Source organism: Podarcis bocagei (assembly GCF_964188305.1).
Source record: "Podarcis bocagei genome assembly, chromosome: 15".
Classification (NCBI taxonomy): Eukaryota; Metazoa; Chordata; class Lepidosauria; order Squamata; family Lacertidae; genus Podarcis; species Podarcis bocagei.
This window is the reverse complement of record NC_138141.1, coordinates 31301254-31319700: the sequence shown is the minus strand read 5'-3', so window position 1 is coordinate 31319700 and position 18447 is coordinate 31301254. Positions and strand designations below refer to the sequence as shown.

The following is an 18447-nucleotide window of genomic DNA, read 5'->3' as shown; positions in this document are numbered from 1 at the left end:
TGGGGAGTTATCTTTCCACAAGGGCCAACATTGATGCAGAAATCCAGCACTGCCTGAACTCTGTGAGTGCAGCTTTCTCCCAACTGAAGTGCAGAGTGTTTGAGTACCGGGACTTTTGCAGGAAAACCAAAACACTTGTTTACAAAACTACTGTACTACCAACTTTATTGTAAGCTTGTGAAACGTGGACCACTTATAAATGCCATCTCCAGCTCCTCAAAAGATTCCATCAAGAGTGTCTCCAAATCTTTTTACATATCACTTGAGAAGACAGGCAAACCAATGTGAGGAAGCAAAGATCACCAATGTGGAAGCAATGATTCTTCAACATCAACTTTGTTGGACTAGACATGTTGTTCAGATGCTGGATTATCATCTTCCAAAGCAACTACTCTATTCCAAAATTAAAAATGGAAAGCATAATGTTGGCGGTCAATAAAAGAGGTTTAAAGACTCTCTCAAGGCAAATCTAAACAAATGTAGTATAAACACTGACAATTGGAAAACACTGGTCTGTGAGTGCTCCAGTTGGACAACAGCCTTTACCCATGGATTTTGAAGACTCTCGAACTCAGGACAAAAGTGAGAAACGAACTAAGAGGAAGGCATATTTGGCAAGCCCTCTCCATTATCAACTCCCACCCGGAAACCTATGCCCCCACTGTGGAAGGAGGTGTGGATCCAGAATTGACCTCCACAGTCACTTATGGACACGCCGTTAAGACCATGTTCATGGAAGACAATCTTACTCGGCTATGAGTGATCACTAAAGACGATAACCCTTTCCTCCATGAATTTGTCCAATCCTGCTTTAAAGCCATCAAGTTGGTGGTCATCACTGCCTCCTGCAAGAGTGGGTTCGTTCCATAGTTCAGCTATGTGCTGCATGTATAAAGACTTCATTTCGTCTGTTCTAAATCTTCCAACATTCAGCTTCATTGAATGGCTCCACTGAGTTCTAGTATTATAAGAGAGGGATATGATGGTCTGACTAAGGGAGTGTTCACATTAGCAACCTAGAGGGCACTGATGTTTTTCCCTATGCAAAGAGAGATGAATGGCTTACAGGATTACAACTGGTATGAATCACAGAATCATAAAATTGTAGAGTTAGAAAATGTTGTGAGGGTCATCTAGTCCAACTCCTGCAATGCAGGAATCTTTTGCCCAATGTAGGGCTTGAACCCACGACCCTGAGATTATAGTTTCATGCTCAATCTACCAATTGGGCTATTCCAGCAATCATGAAGCTGGTTTGAGAAAAAGAGCATCAAGCAGTAGTATCTTATAACAACCTGCATTTTGGACAACCTCATGTGAACATACATTAAAAACCCAGCACAGGAAGCGCAGTAAGTGTGCAGTAAACCAAGTATGAACACAAACTTCCTGACTGGGTATGGCTGCATTGCCCTCTACTGGTTGGCTATACACACAGTGCAGATAAACCCAGTGCCCATCATAGACAAATATGTGGGGGCAGTTTACAGATTGGGAGGGCAAGGAAAATGATGTATGAGCTTCCCTTCAAGTGGTTTAGGAAAACATCAACCACATCCTGGGAAAAAATCTTCCTTCTAAGTTAGTCAAACATCCCAACTGCAATCATGTTGACTCAGAATGAGGCCCAACTGAATGGCAATGAATCTAAGTTAATTTTACAAAGCTTTTATCACAGGTGAGACTAACCTGTGGACTTCCAGACACCAACTCCCTTCACCTTCAGCCAACATGACCAATGATTAAGAAAAATGGTCCAACAGTTCCTGAAGAGCCATAGGATTCCTATTCCTGATCCATGGGCATAACAACAGTAGCTAACTTTACAGGGTTGCTTACACAAAGCCTTTACACAAAGCCTTTACACAAACAAAGGCAAAAAACAGAAGAAATAAATGTCTATAAAAATGTAACCAATGTAACTTACTGAAAAGTTAGAAAGAGAGATTTTGGTACCTGTTTCCTCTTTTCTTGAAGCACATCACACCATGAAGGGACCACGATGGAATTCTAAGCTGAAAGTATACGGGAAATTGCTAAAAATGTGTACACTGACACCTGCTATAGAAAAGTTGAATATTTCTTTATGAGATATTAAATATTAATATCTGCTGTGAAAAACATCTCTAAAACATCACACCCTCTGTTAGTGACTTCAGATGGTGAGAGCTGACAGGACTGGTGCCAAAATGGGACTACAGTGGTACCTTGGGTTAAGTACTTAATTCGTTCCGGAGGTCCGTTCTTAACCTGAAACTGTTCTTAACCTGAAGCACCACTTTAGCTAATGGGGCCTTCTGCTGCTACTGCGACGCCGAAGCATGATTTCTGTTCTCATCCTGAAGCAAAGTACTTAACCCGAGGTACTATTTCTGGGTTAGCGGAGTCTGCAACCTAAAGCGTATGTAACCCGAAGCGTATGTAACCTGAGGTACCACTGTATTAAAGCCACATCCACACCCTACATTTAAAGCAATCAACTTCCTCCCAAAGAATCCTGAAATTTATCAATTGGAGAGCTACTATTCCCAGCACCCTTAACAAACTATAGTTCCCAGAATTCTTTGGGGGTAAAGCATGCAGCTGGATCAGGCCACAGAGGGCCCATCTAGTCCAACATCCTGTTTGCACAGTGGCCAACCAGATGCCTGTGGGAAACCTGCAAGCAGGACCTCAGCACAAGCCCTCTCCCATCCTGTGGTTTCCAGAAACTGGTATTCAGAAGCATTGATCCCTCCAACAGTGGAGGCAGAGAAGAACCATTGCATACCCTCCAACTTTTCTCCGATTAAAATAGGGATGTCCCATTCCATAATGATAATTTTACTATTTATACCCCACACATCTTACCGGGTTGCCCCAGCCACTTCCAACATATATAAAAACATAATAAAACATTAAACCTTTAAAAAACCTTCCCTATGCAGTACAGGATTGCCTTCAGACAGCTCGGGGGTCAGACAACTCCATACCTTTCAACAAATAGGGGCATCCTAAGGAAAAGTGGGACATTCTGGGATCAAATCAGAAACTGGGACAGTTTCTCTAAATCAGTGACATCCCTAGAAAATAAGGACATTTGGGAGGACCTGCCATTGTGGCTAGTAGCCATTGGTAGCCCTTCCCTCCATAAATTTGTCCAGTCCTCTTTTAAAGCCATCTCAGCTGGTGGCCATCACCACCACCTGTTGGAGTGACTTCCATAGTTTAACTCTGCTGCCGCATGGAAGGGATATATATGCTTGTGCACATGATTGTGAACTTTGTGCATGCTTTTTGTGACTTATCACACTTGCTCCTTCTACCAGTTCATGGATGGTAGAAATAAAAGCCTTTTCTCCGAAACTATTCCTTGAGTGTCTGTTGACTCCCACTTCCCTTTCCCAGGCGCAATATTTTTCCCACCCGAGGGCAAAGCCTCATAAGGCTACATTTCTTGGTGCGTTGGCGGGGAAAAACAGATTCCCTGAGGGCATGTATCTTGCGGATTTCCTCAATGGTCAGTATTGTAATCCTAGGGCTCAGTTCTGTCCTATGCGGCTCTCAAAGCCTTCCCTTCTGTTTCTTTCTGTCTGCCAATTCACATCCTTGCATTGTGCTGCTTCTATCCCAAGAAGCCACATGGTTCTACATACTGAAACACTCTTTCAGACTGTCTGCTTGTCCGCTTTCTAATTCCTTCTGAATTCTTCATTCTCCATACCACCTTCACAATGAACTGCAGGGCAGAAACATTTTAAGTAAATCAATAATGCTGTTAGAAATGCTGTTGAGTCCCTTTGGAGTCCCTGCTCAACAATCAGGATGCAAATTTAACTGATAAAGAAAGCCAGATGGAAAAGTTAAAATATACATACTTACCCTTGATCTAAAATGACACCAGTTGTTTGGACTGCTCCTGAGTTTCACCACTCTCAATTATTTGGTATTTTGTTGTGTTTTTACTTATCAGAGAATGAGTGGGTCACAAATAATTGCAAATAAATAAAATTAGACATATAACCCGTAATTCTAGTATTTAAAATGTAGGATTTAAAAAGTGTTACGTGCTACACCAATACATTAAATACAGTACTTTATATAACATATTATGTAGTAATATGCCCAACTAATTATAGACATAGCATGAGATACTATATATTAAATCATTATGCTATACATATTTTTGTGTATTTCATTAAAAAATGTATATCAGTACTGCGTTTTATATCTATCTGTATCTATATTGAAGGAGGTGAGGAGGAGGTGAGGTTTAGGTAACCTAAACATAGGTTAAAAATAAATACTAGTGCTATGAATTATTTATATAAAATTATTTAGATCCTTAAAGGGAAACACTTAATTTGCCTCAGAGTAAGACATCATGAATATAGCACGAGGCGCTTATGCATATTCATGGCCTAGTTTGCCAACGCCGGGGCCGAGGCCTGCCACGATTTTGCATAGCAACCGTCTCTAACTGCTATCCAGGCCGCCACCGTTTGCGCCCGAGGCGGCTTCCTCCTGAGCGACGGGTACGCCGGACCAATGGGAGCTGAGAGGCGGGCCCCCGAAACGGCGGAGTATTCTAGAAGGGGCTAGGACGCCACAACCCCCGCCCTGTCGACGCCTGCGCATGCGCGGGGACGCCCCTTTCTCTTATCACTCCCTTTCCTTTTCCTCGAGGCGGGCGGCCGACATGGCGGTGAAGGCGCTGAACCCCAAGGCCGAGGTGGCGAGGGCCCAGGCGGCTCTCGCCGTCAACATCAGCGCGGCGCGGGGCCTGCAGGACGTGCTGAGGACCAACCTCGGCCCTAAAGGAACCATGAAGATGTGAGGAGAGGGGAAGAATTGGGGGGATGGGGGAGGCCGGTGGGCGCGGGGGGGGGAGGGGAAGGAGCGTGGATGCCGGGATGGGCGTGGCCACGTCGATCTCAGCCCACCCGCGTGGCGCTCGAGGGCGGAAATGGCGGCGCGTGCGCAGAGCGTGCCAATGAACCCCGAGCCGGCTAGGGACTCTAGACCAGCGTGTGCATGTGTACAATGATTTGGTTAGCCCTGCTCATAGTAGACCCATTGGAATTAAGATGATTTAAATACTATGCTTTAATGTTGTAACCCGCCCAGAGGAACCTTCGGGTGAAGAGCGAGTAATAAATAAAAATAGTAATAATAATAATGGCACAACTAGTGTAGGCCATTAATTTTAGTGGGTCTGCTCTAGAGAAAAATGAGTAATAATATATAGTAATTTATTATTTATGCCCCGCCCATCTGGCTGGGTTCCCATTGTCCAACTCGTCATTAATGCTATCGTTATTGATTGATTCCTAATCTCTCCCCCCCCCCCCAGAAATGTTGAACTGTAATACTATGGCATCTGCCACTACCCTGGGGGTATGAGGTGAAGCAGAGTCAGGCCATTAGCCTACCAGGCTCTCTATTGCCCACAGCAGAGGTGGATAGGCTTTCAGGCTTGATGGATTTGCTTAAGATTTTTACTATCTAGCATTGAGATCCTCAAGCTATAGAGCCAGAACAAAATGCTGGTGCAGGCTGAGCTGTACACCTCGAGTTAAGGAGCAGGGTGTATCTGAGCATGTGCTCAGCCAAATAATTTGTTTTGGTACCACAGACTTATCTCATCTTGGACTTCCATTCACAATTACAAATCTATTCTTTGTGAGCTGCTGTCATTTGGATGAGACAGCAGTGGGCTTGATGCATCCATAGTATGACTTGACCATATGTGATGATCATTCAAATGTGTCAAGAGTTCCCTCTCTTGCACAACTCCGAAGAGTACTGGAGTCATCTGTTGTTTGGTGAGGCAAAGCAGCTGCAAAGAAAATTAGGAAAGGAACCTGGGCCTGTTTGTTTTCATGTGTGTGTGTGTGTGTGTGTGTGTGTGTATATATATATATATATATGCAGGTTTTGGTGTCTTCGGGTGTCTTCCCGTGTAAGAGTTGGGGTGTCTAGGCGACGTTTCGACGAGGTCTCACTCGTCATCTTCATTTTGGTGTCTTCGGGTGTCTTCCCGTGTAAGAGTTGGGGTGTCTAGGCGACGTTTCGACGAGGTCTCACTCGTCATCTTCAATCTGAAGATGACGAGTGAGACCTCGTCGAAACGTCGCCTAGACACCCCAACTCTTACACGGGAAGACACCCGAAGACACCAAAAATGAAGATGACGAGTGAGACCTCGTCGAAACGTCGCCTAGACACCCCAACTCTTACACGGGAAGACACCCGAAGACACCAAAACCTGCATTCCTGTACCCGTGAAAATCTACGAAAGCATATATATATATATATATATATATATATATATATATATAGCACACACACAACAGGGGTGGGCATAAAGTTTATCTCTGAGCAACTTGCAGTATACTTACTGCTAGCTGCCTGGGCAGCTTGCAGTAGACAAACACATTTCTGACTCCAAATTCTAACAATAGGCAATAAACTACCCACCCCCTTGTGCCTAAATTATACTGGATGGGGGTGTCCTGGAGTGGGTTTTTGTATAAAAGGTCTGAGTTCCGTTTTGGCTTCCAAATAAAATCTTAGTCTTCTAGTTACTTAATTCTAAATGTATGTCTTTTGCAGCAGGGGCTGGTTGATGGATCTTGGGTGGGGCAGGGGGGAGCAGATCCCCGTCTGAAACTGGAGAGGTGCTGTCAGTAAGCGTCAACAATTGAGCTAGATGGAGAAATGTCCTGACTTGGTATAAGACAGCTTCTTATGTACTGAGTGGGGGGCAGCAATTTTTGGCTAGCCTTTCCCAAAATAGAGGATAAGCCTGTCCGTGGTTGCATATTACCTCCAGTATTGGTGTACTATGCCTCTGAATACCAATTGCTAGGGCATCATGAGTGGGAGAGGCTGTTTGTATTCATATCCTGCTTTCAGGCTTGCCAGAGGCATTTGGTTAGCCATGGTTTGAACAGAATGCTGGTCCTAGATAGGCCTTTGGTCTGAACCAGCAGGGTTCATCTTGTACACAGCTACAAGGACCCACCTGGCCTTTCACAAGTGGGCAGGCAGAGGTGCTTAGAAGCAGCTCCAACATTGCTCCTCATCCTTCCCAAAAGAAGGACTAGTATCTGGTTGTGGCATGATCCCTTTACCTAAAAAATGAGTCATTTTGCATATGCTGGCTGCAGCAGGGATGACTTCGCTATAATCACCTCCTGTCCTCAGCAAGAGGAGGCTGGGACCAGAGGGTTGATGGCTGTGCTCTGTCCCCACACAGGCTTGTGTCTGGTGCTGGAGATATCAAACTTACCAAAGATGGCAACGTCTTGCTTCACGAGATGGTGAGTTCTTCTCTCCCCTGGAGTCCACTAAGATGCCATTGGCATAATCTGGAGGTTTGTGGTGGTAACTGTAGGCATGAAGAATTGGCAGCAGGTTGAACATAACTGCCCATCAGAGGTTCATAACGTGGAAGATTATAGGCAACCTTAAAACCATGAGGTGTATCCAACTAAGTCCTCAGAGTGCACCCATTTAAATTGATAATCTTAGATCCATTGATATCAGTAACTTAATTGCATATGACTTTAGTTGGGTACAACCCCAGATGTCTAGTCCAGCCTTTCAGTTGCTGCTGAGCTCTGCCTCCCATCAGCCACCACAGTCAACATTTGGGGATGATGATGGGGATCCCAACAATAACTGGAAGGCTCCTCCAGATTAGGGAATGGCAGATCTTCTTGAAGGATCACTCTTAGGGTGTGTCTTTTTTATACTTTGGAACATAGCTTTCATTCATTTTCCTCTTTCAACTGTTTAACATGGTTGCATTGGGATATATCTTTGTTTACCTCAGAATATATGAAAATTAACATGCAGTTTTGAAGTGACTGTTCACCATCAAAGCCCGGTTCCTTCTCTGGTTCGGATCGTGGCATAAGATGCGGAAAATACGTATGCAAGGCTCAGTGTTGGGCTGATGGGAAAGCACACTGATGAGGGATAACTCTTTTGGTTATTGTTCCCCTTGTATCTCGCAGCAAATCCAGCACCCGACGGCCTCCTTGATTGCCAAAGTAGCAACAGCGCAGGATGACATCACTGGCGACGGGACCACTTCCAATGTTCTCATCATTGGGGAATTGCTCAAGCAGGCAGATCTCTACATTTCAGAGGTGTGTGGCAGCTTTCTTACTTTTTTATTTGCCCTATGCTGTTTGTTTTGTTTTGTTTTGGGGTTTTTTTAGGTGCTGGGCTACTCTTTATTTTCAGATTAAATAAATTCACTTGTGAGGTTTCATCGTTTTAGTGATGCTGGCACAAGCCTTTGGATAAAGATGAAATGGATGATACAGGAGGAATTTCTGCTGTAGTCTCTGACACTAGAATATATATTTTTGGAAGGGGTGGAGCTCATCTGTCTGGCATCTTTACCGCAGAGCTGGACTTCTATGTTTCTTTAGACCAGGGGCCGATGGGAGTTGCAGTCCGAAACAGCTGAAGGTCAGCAGTTTGGGGGAGGCTGCTTTCTTCATACATCTGCTTCTTTGTGGTGTAATCAACAGTTGTCTGTGTGAAAATTTATGGAGCCTTCAAATCCCATTGCACGGTGAACACCCAAGTGAGCTCTGTAGTTCCCTTGGCATAACTCTGTGCTAGAGTAACCTGTGCTTTACCCTCTGCATTGCAAGGAACATATTTCCTTTCAAATGTATTCAAAAGGGCAGGACAGTTGATCCTTGGGAGCAGACTTGTTCCTTGATGAAAAATTGACAAGATTCTTGCAGGGGAAACTTTTTATTGCCTTCACAGATTTAAAGGCAGGTTTTGATTCTGATCTCCAGGGTCAAGTTATGGCAGAAATTGGATGGTGCTCTTGTGGAAGGCTTCTTTGCCGTATTAAGGCTTATAAGGATATACTCATTACCTGGGGAGTTAGGAAAGGATGTATGTTCTTGTCCCTACTCCATTCAATCCGTTTTTGAATGATCTTGTGGATCTGTTACGTTGTGAGATTCCAGTATGGTTGATGCCCCCCCCTGCTTTGCCCAATAGCGCATGACTGAAAATATTAAGAGGGTGGTGGAAGTGTGCAGAATTTTTTTAATTGCTTGCTTTGATGTTAGGGTTTGCACCCTCGAATAGTCACGGAAGGGTTTGAAGCTGCCAAGGAAAAAGCCCTCCAGGTCTTGGAGCAAGTCAAAGTGGTCAAGGAAATGGACCGGGAGACTCTCCTGGATGTGGCCCGAACCTCCCTCCGCACGAAGGTCCATGCTGAGCTTGCCGATATCCTTACAGAGGTGAGCATTCAAGAGCCCTCTTAGTTTTCTGCTTCAGGAGAAAAAGAGGTGAGCTTTCATGTTTTGATTAGAAGGAGAGCAGCAGTGGAGGCTGGTCCTTTAGGGTGAGGGGGGGGGGTTGCCCCACCAGCCTCTACTCAGCCTGGCCACACCTGCTGGCCTTCTTACCTGCAACCAATCAGGAGGTGGCTCTGCCTCATTGCCTCTGGCTCCACCTACCATTGGTGTTCTGGCCTTCCTCCTAGTCTTATGGCCGCTAAGCTCCCACTGCATCAGCAGAGGGTAGATATTTGGGGAGAGGCTTGCTAGGTCTTGGAGTGGCCTTTGATGGGGGCTGCTTTTTCTCTTTCCAGGCCGTCGTAGATGCCATTTTGGCCATCAGAAAACCAGAAGAACCAATAGACCTGTACATGGTGGAGATAATGGAGATGAAGCACAAATCTGAAACAGACACAGCGTAGGTACAATGGAAGGGGTCTGTTCTTTAAATCGTTCTTTACATTTCTTCTTCCACTGCCTTCCTACTGGAAATCACACAGCTGCCACTGTGTTGCATTTTCTGCTGCTGAGGAGATGGCAACATGCTTAACTCTTTCCATGTGGCAAAGAGACAGAAGGCATTTATGCCGTGGCTAGCAGCCTCCTCTTTGTCTGTGCAATGGATGCCATTCTCCAAATGGTCTCAGTTAGAGGTTCTGAGCTGTGAGAGTCAAACTGGCGTAAGCTTAAGGGCATGGATGAATTCTGTGTTGGCTTTGACAGTGGCCAATGGAGTCAGACACCATGCAAAATGAAAGTTCCTGCTGTGGACACTCCTAGCGGTATGCTGCATATTTGGTAGCCTGCCCAAGTCTGGAATGGATACAGGTCTAAATTGTTTGCCACGTATTAGGAGTCAGGGTGGTAGTAGAAAGCAGGTGGCTGTGCATAGAATAAACAAGACACAAAGTTTGTTTTAATCAGTTTATGATTTGATGATTCAAACACAGAGTTGGAAGGGACCCAAAGTCTTTGTTCCTACCTAGGTATTTGGTTAAATTGGAAATACTAGTTGTTGTTGCTGTAGTTTTGCTTGTTTACAATAGAATTGTCTAGCTGTTTATTGGTCATATTTAAATTATTTTGTAGTTAGTGTGTATTGTTCTCCTCTGTTTATTTTTATTCTGTGTTTCCCCGCTCTGGGATTGGAAACATTCAATGAAAAGAAAGAAAGATGATATTGGAGGGGAGTTTCCTTTGTAATACAGTGGTGCCTTGCAAGACGAAATTAATTCGTTCCGCAAGTTTTTTCTTCTTGCGAGTTTTTCGTCTTGCGAAGCACGGTTTCCCATAGGAATGCATTGAAAATCAATCAATGCGTTTGCTATGGAGACCGTCCGGCGACAGAGGGGAAGCGTCGCTCTGTCCCCGGACCTGGGGCTGCAGGGAGAAGATCGCTTCTTCCCCGCTGTCCCCGGACCTCTTTTGAAGCAAGGGGCTGCGGGGGGATGCTTCTCCCCGCCGCCCCTTGCTTCAAAAGAGGTCCGGGGACAGCGGGAAGCGCTTCCCGCTGTCCCCGGACCTGGGGCTGCGGGGAGAAGATCGCTTCTCCCCGCCGCCCCTTGCTTCAAAAGAGGTCCGGGGACAGCGGGAAGCGCTTCCCGCTGTCCCCGGACCTGGGGCTGTGGGGAGAAGATCGCTTCTCCCCGCCGGAGCTTGCGGGGCAAGCTTCGTTTTGCGAAGCAAGCCCATAGGGAAATTCGTCTTGCGAGGCAACTCAAAAACGAAAAAACCTTTCGTTTTGCGAGTTTTTCGTCTCGCGAGGCGTTCGTCTTGCGGGGTACCACTGTATGACTTTTCCTTAGACCAGCAGAATTAAATATCAAATTAATTAACCTAGGACAAAATTCTCAATAAAATACCGTAATACATGAAATAAAATAAAAACTTCTTCTTAACAGGCTGATCAGGGGACTTGTCTTGGATCACGGCGCTCGCCATCCAGACATGAAGAAGAGAGCTGAAGATGCTTACATTCTCACTTGCAATGTATCACTAGAATATGAAAAAACGTACGTATGCATTGAGGGTGGCAGGCTTAATTGGCTGTAGGCTGGTCTGGTCTTCACATTCATGGGAGGAGATTTTTGGTATCACCTGAGTGTGCTTCCACCTATGTGCTTACTGTGGTGAGTTTCCAATCATGTTTTTTCTGTTCCCAGAGAGGTGAATTCTGGATTTTTCTATAAAAGCGCAGAAGAAAGAGAGAAGCTAGTTAAAGCGGAACGGAAGTTCATTGAAGATAGAGTGAAGAAAATAATAGACTTGAAAAGAACTGTGGTTGGAGAGACAAATAAAGGTTTTGTAGTAATCAACCAAAAGGTGAGATAGTTGGAGTGAGGAGCTCAGAATTGATTGGGACAGTTTTCTAAGAATAGACCTCTCATTGCATTAGTTGTCTTTCAAACTACAATCTGTAACATTTCAAAATAATATTAATTTCTGTTTTTTCAGGGGATTGACCCTTTTTCCCTAGATGCTCTTGCAAAAGAAGGAATCGTCGCTTTGCGCCGAGCAAAACGAAGGAACATGGAGAGGTCAGTTTCTGGAAGGGTGGGAGGAAACATCTTGGGCACCAGTTTTATAAAGTTCATAAGATTTATCTACTACTTGATTGTGCAAGATCTCAAAGCAGTTTACAAAAAGAATAAAACAACAAGATTTTTTTTTGTAAAAACGAAACAGTCAAAAATAAAAAAGTATTCTATATATTTGGTAAGGCTTGTGTAAATAAAAATGTTTTTAGCAGGTGCCAAAAAAACACACAAAACAGTGCAGGTACCTGCTGGATGTCAACAATCAGGAAGTTAGAAATGTGGAATGGATATTTTGGGGCACCTGTAGCAGTGCCAGTTCAAGAGGGCATATATGAGAAAGGCAATCTTACAAGTAGATTGGTCCCAAATTATTGACAGCTGTGTCTACTTATAGAACCTGGCCTGGTGGCAAATCAGCAAGCATTGCAGATCTAGCATATAGTAGTTCTTACAGTGATCGGCTGTTCTGGAAACAATTGAGGAAGAGCCTGAGAGAAATGGTCTTGGGCAGAGTTGGTGGAAAGGGCCCACTTCTCCCACATGGAGCCAGCTGTCCTGGCTGCTGCTGAGCTGGTCTCTGGTCAGGGGGAGAGAAGGCCTGATGGAACTGCCATAAGACAATTGCGAAAAGGGATACTCCTTGTGCTGGAGTGATGCACAGCAGCTCTGGGAGGAGGGTAGACTTCTCTTGTGCCATGATTCTAAGTGCAATTGGAAGACCCATCAGCACTGGTTTCAGTGAATCTTTGCTTCCAATATAACTTAGCACTGCTGACTCCAGTTAGTTGTGTTTAGCCAAGCTGAATTTATTCTTTAGTAGGAATGGGTACCTAGTGCCCTCTAGATGATGATGTACTGCAGCTCGCATCAGGGATGGCCCAGTGGTCAGGGATGGTGGGGGTTGGAGTCCAACACTACATCCGAGATAGTGCAGGCAGCTTTCAAGAAGCCAGTCAACCAGTGTTATTGGTTAGGTTCAACCGCGTGACCTTAAATGCTGAAACATGGCTTTTCCCCACCTCCTAGGTTGACCCTTGCTTGTGGAGGCGTTGCTATGAATTCTGTGGAAGACCTTTCTGTGGACTGCCTGGGACATGCAGGACTCGTCTACGAATACACACTGGTATGTGTCACCTTCCCCTTTCACATTCCTGGCAACAGTTTTGTTTCTGTGGCAAGTGTTGCAAATTGGGAAACTCCCAAATGAAGTCTTCTAATGCCTTCTGGATCAGTGAAGGCTTCAGTACCTGTTTAAGTTTTGCCAAATGGTGGTAAGACCCCCCCCCCAAGTAGTACTACACAATTTTGTTTTGTTGCTCAGTTAATTGGAAAATGCAACTTGGACCACTGCGTTAAAAATAAATAAAAGCATCTCGGGGAGTATAGTCAGTGGGGTGCCTTTGCTGGAGCCTGGTAGATTGTTGTGGCATTTATAACACTCAAGTAATTCATTCCCTCTTCTTCTTGGCCCCAGGGTGAGGAGAAGTTCACATTCATTGAAAAGTGCGACAACCCTCGTTCTGTGACGCTGTTGATCAAGGGGCCGAATAAGCACACGCTGACACAAATCAAGGATGCCGTCCGGGATGGATTACGTGCTGTCAAAAATGCCATTGAGGATGGTGAGTGGGTATTAGAAGCACTTAATAAGGCTTTGATGGGCAGGGCATGGTGGGTTAAAAGGGGAAACTTTGATTTTGCTACATCTTCTCTAGCAATGGTGGTGGTGGTTCAATACCTAAGGGGGGAGGGGCCCCCACAAAAGGCCCCAATTGGTGTGGAAATAAGAATATGAATTCTGTATTGTAAATAATATAAGAGAGAGTCCAAAATATGTAATTTGAACAGTCCTGTGCAACCCTTTGTAAAACAATGAGCAGCAGAATGTTACAGTTGAAAGGAACAAACATATAATAGTCAAAAGGATGTACATGTTGCCTTGAATTCAAAGCCAATGTGGTGTTTAAATGCTGTGTCACATTGTCCTTTTTGCAGGGTGTGTGGTCCCGGGTGCCGGAGCCGTGGAGGTGGCTATAGCTGATGCCCTCGTGAAGCATAAGCCCAGTGTGAAAGGAAGAGCCCAGCTGGGAGTCCAAGCTTTTGCTGATGCTCTGCTTATCATTCCAAAGGTCTGCTTGATGGGGAAATAAATCAATTTAAGATGTTAAATTTACTTAGTTTTCTACCCAGTGGTTAAGGCAGCTGGGCTGATGGAAGTTGTATCTGGAATGCACCAGGCTGGCAAAGGCTAGGTTAAGGGGAGAACGATCAATAAAATCTCCCAAAGGTGCTTCAGTTGCAGAGGGAAGAGAATGCAGCTGGAAGGGCAGGTTAAAAGGAAGATGAGGACAGATCGAAATCTGAAGTGACATGTGTCATGAATGTTGGCAGTTGTGGGGAGAAACCTGAATTTTCTTTGTGTTGTGATTCTTTCTCAGGTACTTGCTCAGAACTCTGGCTATGATCCACAAGAAACGCTTGTGAAAGTTCAGGCTGAGTACGCAGAGTCCGGGCAGCTGACTGGTGTGGACCTCAACTCTGGTAAGGGAAAAAGTGCAGTAAAATGGAGGTTGGCTTGATCTCAAGAAGGGCTGGGACCCTGATGTATTGTTCGAAGCCCTTCTGGATTTCAAACTTGGTGGAAGTGGAGGAGAAGTTGGCTGAGGAGCCCCCAAAACTGCTTATTTGACTTTAAAGTATTCTTTGTGTGGCTCTGAGTAACTATTTAAGTTACTAACTCAGAACCCAGCCTCTGGAGAGCTGTTCAGAATTCCAGCTCGGTCTAAACCGGTTCATTTGACATGCTTACCTCTGTGGAAACCCCTGAGATGGGGTTAGTTGTATGTATGAACTGGTTGGGGGTCAGCTCTTCCTTTATGCAGGCATGAAATGGGTTGGGGTTTTTTTAAAAAAAATAAAGTCCAACTGGTCTCTGTGAGGTGTTCTTGACTGTCCGACCTCCAAAGAACAGAGTAAATTCTAAACTATAGAAAACCTGGGCATTGAGAACTATGGCAAATGACCAATCCCAGATCTAGTCCCCACCATCTCCAGGTAGGATTGGGAAAGGTCTCTATATGAAGCCAAGGAGAGCCGCTGCCAACCTGTGTAGAGCAAAAGTTGCTTACTCCTCCCCAGCTCCATGGTTTTGGACTAGCGCTCCCCAACATCTCTGAGCGGTGGCTGTTTGGGCTCATAGGAGTCCTAAGAACGGCTGAAGGGACTGTAGATCAGCTAATTAGGGTGGTTACAGTTCTGAACGAGGTGGGCCAATGGTAGAAGTTCTTTGGTGTAAGGTAGCTGCTTATAAAAGCCCACTGTTGCCTCCCCCCACCTCTCTTGGAATAAGATGTAGGTCATCATTTAGCTTCTCTAGGCTTCACTTCAGGTTTTGTGTGCTCAAGGCAGAATTCAACCCAGGCTTCACAGCCTAAAGCACACGAGCCTGTGAATAAATTTGTTCAGTCTCCATTACTGTTTGAAGTATGTCAATCAGCTACAGCATTGCTGTTACCTTTTAAACATTTCTTTCTTGTGTTTTCCAGGTGAGCCAATGTTGGCGGCAGCAGCTGGAGTTTGGGATAATTACAATGTTAAAAAGCAGCTTCTTCATTCAAGGTAAATGCTTTTTCAGCTAGCAGAAGTTGGCAGTTAAATGAAGAAACGCTTGGCTTTTAAAGGGCTTGGCTTGCAGTCCTTCACAGATCCGTTGGGCAGTCAAGTCCAGTTGCATTTAGTAATGCTTCCTTTTCATCAGGCTGGGATGGTTTTGCTCTAGACTTTGCCTGTAGTCCAAAACAGCTAGAGGGGAACCTGGTTGGCAGAGGATGGGTAAACAAATGATTGGGCTTTCAGGGGTTTCTGTGAGATGGCAAATATGTAGCATACATATCCAGAAGGCTGTATGGGAACTAATACGAAGGAGGAAGGCAGGATGTTGGTTGCATTCCACAATCAATGAAATCTTTCTTCTCCCTCCCCCTCCCCCCTGTTTTCTCTTCTAGCACTGTCATTGCAAGCAACATTCTCTTGGTTGATGAAATTATGCGTGCCGGGATGTCTTCTCTCAAAGGCTGAGCTGAAAAGCTGGCTTGAGGGCAGAGTGTGTCTCTTACAAGCAGCCCCTGGAACGAGTTCAAGATGTCCCCCTGTATCCCTCCCTGCACAATTTAGGTGGATTTTCAGGCCAGCACGAGGAATTGGAGCTTCCTTTGGGAAATTCTGGCCACTCACAGATTAAAATTGTTAGCTTCTGTTACTATTTATTTTTTACATGCACTGACTGACTTAATACATCTGAAGTTACTGTCTTTCTACCCAATAAACAGTTCTGCTCTCTGCTTCGACTGTAGCAATGTCAATTTATGCCAGTCTGTTCTTTCGTCTCTTGCTCTCAGTAGCTGTTCCTGGCTTCCTCTCTGTGTTGTTGGCAGGAGATTAAGAGTTAAACTCTCTGGCAGGTGTCTCTCTCCCCCCCCCCCTCGCCATCACCCTCCTTCCAGGTTGATTTCTGGCTCCATTAGCAAGGAGGGTGTTTTCTCAGGTCTTGTTCATATTTTTAGCTGGTGGGGAAAGAGGGGTTTCCAAGACAATTGCAGAGGTGAATCTTGTTCTCTGATGCTTGTCCATCTTGCTCCATGGGGAAATGAGCCTGGCGAAAGGTTATTCTTAATGTATCTCACCACCTTTGACATGGAACGGGCTACCTTGGAAAGCGGCAAACTCTTCTCCATTGGAGATTTTTAAACCAGTTGGGTGGCCATCTGTCGGGGATTTGCTAGCTGTGATTCCTGCATTGCAGGGGGTTGGGCTAGATGAACCTCGGGGCGGGGGGGGGGGGTCCCTTCCAACTCTACAGTTCTTTGACGTGGTTTTCCCATCTGACAGGTGGGCACCAGTCACCCTGGCAGGTTACTTGAAGAGTGAGTTAATTGAGTCGCCAGCCTCTGCTAGCACCCACAACATTGAGGGTTCTAGTCTGACACGGGAGGAGTAAGAAGAGCCCCATGTGGGGCATAGGAGAAAGTGTGCGCATACATACACACAGATCCAGAAACCTCAGGTGGGTCTCATGAAATGGACAGGGGGTAGGTGCATGGGGCTGTTGGCTCTGAACAGTCAAAAAGAGGAGACCCCCAACAATGTAGCCCCTGCTTCCCCTCCCGCTGGAGACAGCTTTCCTTACAGTATCCTGTCAGAGATTTTGGCTGTTATCCATTACCTCATGTCAGTGGATGAATAGTTCTTTTCAGGCTGTGGTAAGAACCCCAGAGATGAACAGAACCCCAAAACCAGAGAGGAGGCTTAAGGGGAGAGGGCATGACAGGTCCACAGAAAAGAAACTGATCTCTAAAGCAGATTTTTAAACCAGTGGTTCTCAAAGCTGGTGGTGGGATTACCTGGGGGGACCTTAAGAATTAAGAGGGTGATGGAAAGCTGATGTCACTGCCTCAAGTTCATTTAACTAGTTTGAATTGCATTTTGAATAAATTGTTGAATTTTTAGCATTATTTTCCTTAGTGGATTGTGAGGTTTACAACCTTTTGGGGTCCACAGCTCCCTTGACCACCTGCATTCTTTCTGTGGCACCCCTGTGGGGCTCAGGAGCTCAGGCCACCCTTTGCCTGCAGAGCTGGCAGCCTCTCACCCTTTTTTGAACACCCTCCCTTGTGGAGTGTTCCCTCAGCCTTTTCTCCTCTCCCTTCTCCTTGGGATCCCTCCAGGCAACTGCTGCTGCGGCCCCTGGTCTCTGAGCTGCCCCCCGCCCCAAACCACAGTTTTAAAGGGTAGGCTATGGGGCACCGGGGATGAGTTTATGAAACTGAAGCAATGGGGACCTGAAAAAGATTGGGAGCCACTGGTCTGAAGATTGCTTTTCCAGCAATCAGAACCTGCTTGGAAGCCCCCAAATGAGGATGTGAAAGCGGCAACCCTCCCCCACTCTTTATCCTCAGCAACTGATTGCTCTAGACTGCATTTGCAGCTGGAGGTTCCATTTATGCAGCAACCCTAACATGGCCCAGTAGACCTCTCAATCTTCCACGTTTGCCCAATCTCCTTTTCAAGAGGCCTCAACCAGCGACCACATGAATCAAAGCATGAGTGGCCATTCATGCATTAATAAAATTTGGGGCTCCTCCAGGGCCATTTTCCATCCTTGGGAGCAACATCTGAAGGGCTGCAGGTGAGGTAGTCCTGCCCTAAATGAATGCCAGGATCGCTCCTTTTGAGTAAACGTTCTCTACTCGCATGCCCTTGGCCTTGTTTTTGTACTGGTATCCATGATCTGTCCAGCTTGCTTCTTGGGGCAGAGACCTTTAATTCTCGTGTCATTCCATAAGGCAGCGCTGGGCGGGTGGGTGTCACATGCAGCCTTTGCTACAATATTTTGCTTCAGAGTAAGAAGGCAGAGGATAAAGACAAATGGTATTTTTAAGAATATTACAACAAATTTTCAGTTGTAGTCTTTCCAGCTTGCTAATAAGAAATTAGCTGTGATTCCTGCATTGTAAGGGGGTTAGAATAGATAACCCTAGGGGGTCCTGTCCAGTTCCACAGTTCTATAAATGCTTTGATATCTTGATGGCTGCCTTTTGATATAGGCCATC

At 45.4% G+C, this 18447-nt stretch overlaps 1 protein-coding gene across 1 annotated transcript; it reads left to right on the top strand.

Annotated features, from left to right (window-relative positions):
• The first annotated feature begins 4639 nt into the window (after positions 1 to 4639).
• CCT6A (chaperonin containing TCP1 subunit 6A) lies at positions 4640 to 16179 on the top strand. Its single transcript, XM_081173040.1, has 14 exons — positions 4640 to 4812; positions 7241 to 7304; positions 8004 to 8138; positions 9090 to 9263; positions 9617 to 9720; positions 11204 to 11314; positions 11465 to 11624; positions 11757 to 11839; positions 12866 to 12962; positions 13314 to 13461; positions 13835 to 13968; positions 14278 to 14380; positions 15385 to 15457; positions 15844 to 16179. The coding sequence occupies exons 1-14, from the start codon at positions 4679 to 4681 to the stop codon at positions 15914 to 15916; spliced, it is 1593 nt and encodes a 530-aa protein (XP_081029166.1). The 5' UTR covers positions 4640 to 4678; the 3' UTR covers positions 15917 to 16179.
• Positions 16180 to 18447: the final 2268 nt, after the last annotated feature.

Coding starts and splice junctions, on each gene's coding strand:
- CCT6A (XM_081173040.1), top strand. CDS start 4,679: ATGGCGGTGAAGGCGCTGAACCCCAAGGCCGAGGTGGCGAGGGCCCAG. Junction 7,305..8,003: donor ACGTCTTGCTTCACGAGATG/GTGAGTTCTTCT, acceptor TGTATCTCGCAG/CAAATCCAGCACCCGACGGC. Junction 14,381..15,384: donor TGGTGTGGACCTCAACTCTG/GTAAGGGAAAAA, acceptor TGTGTTTTCCAG/GTGAGCCAATGTTGGCGGCA.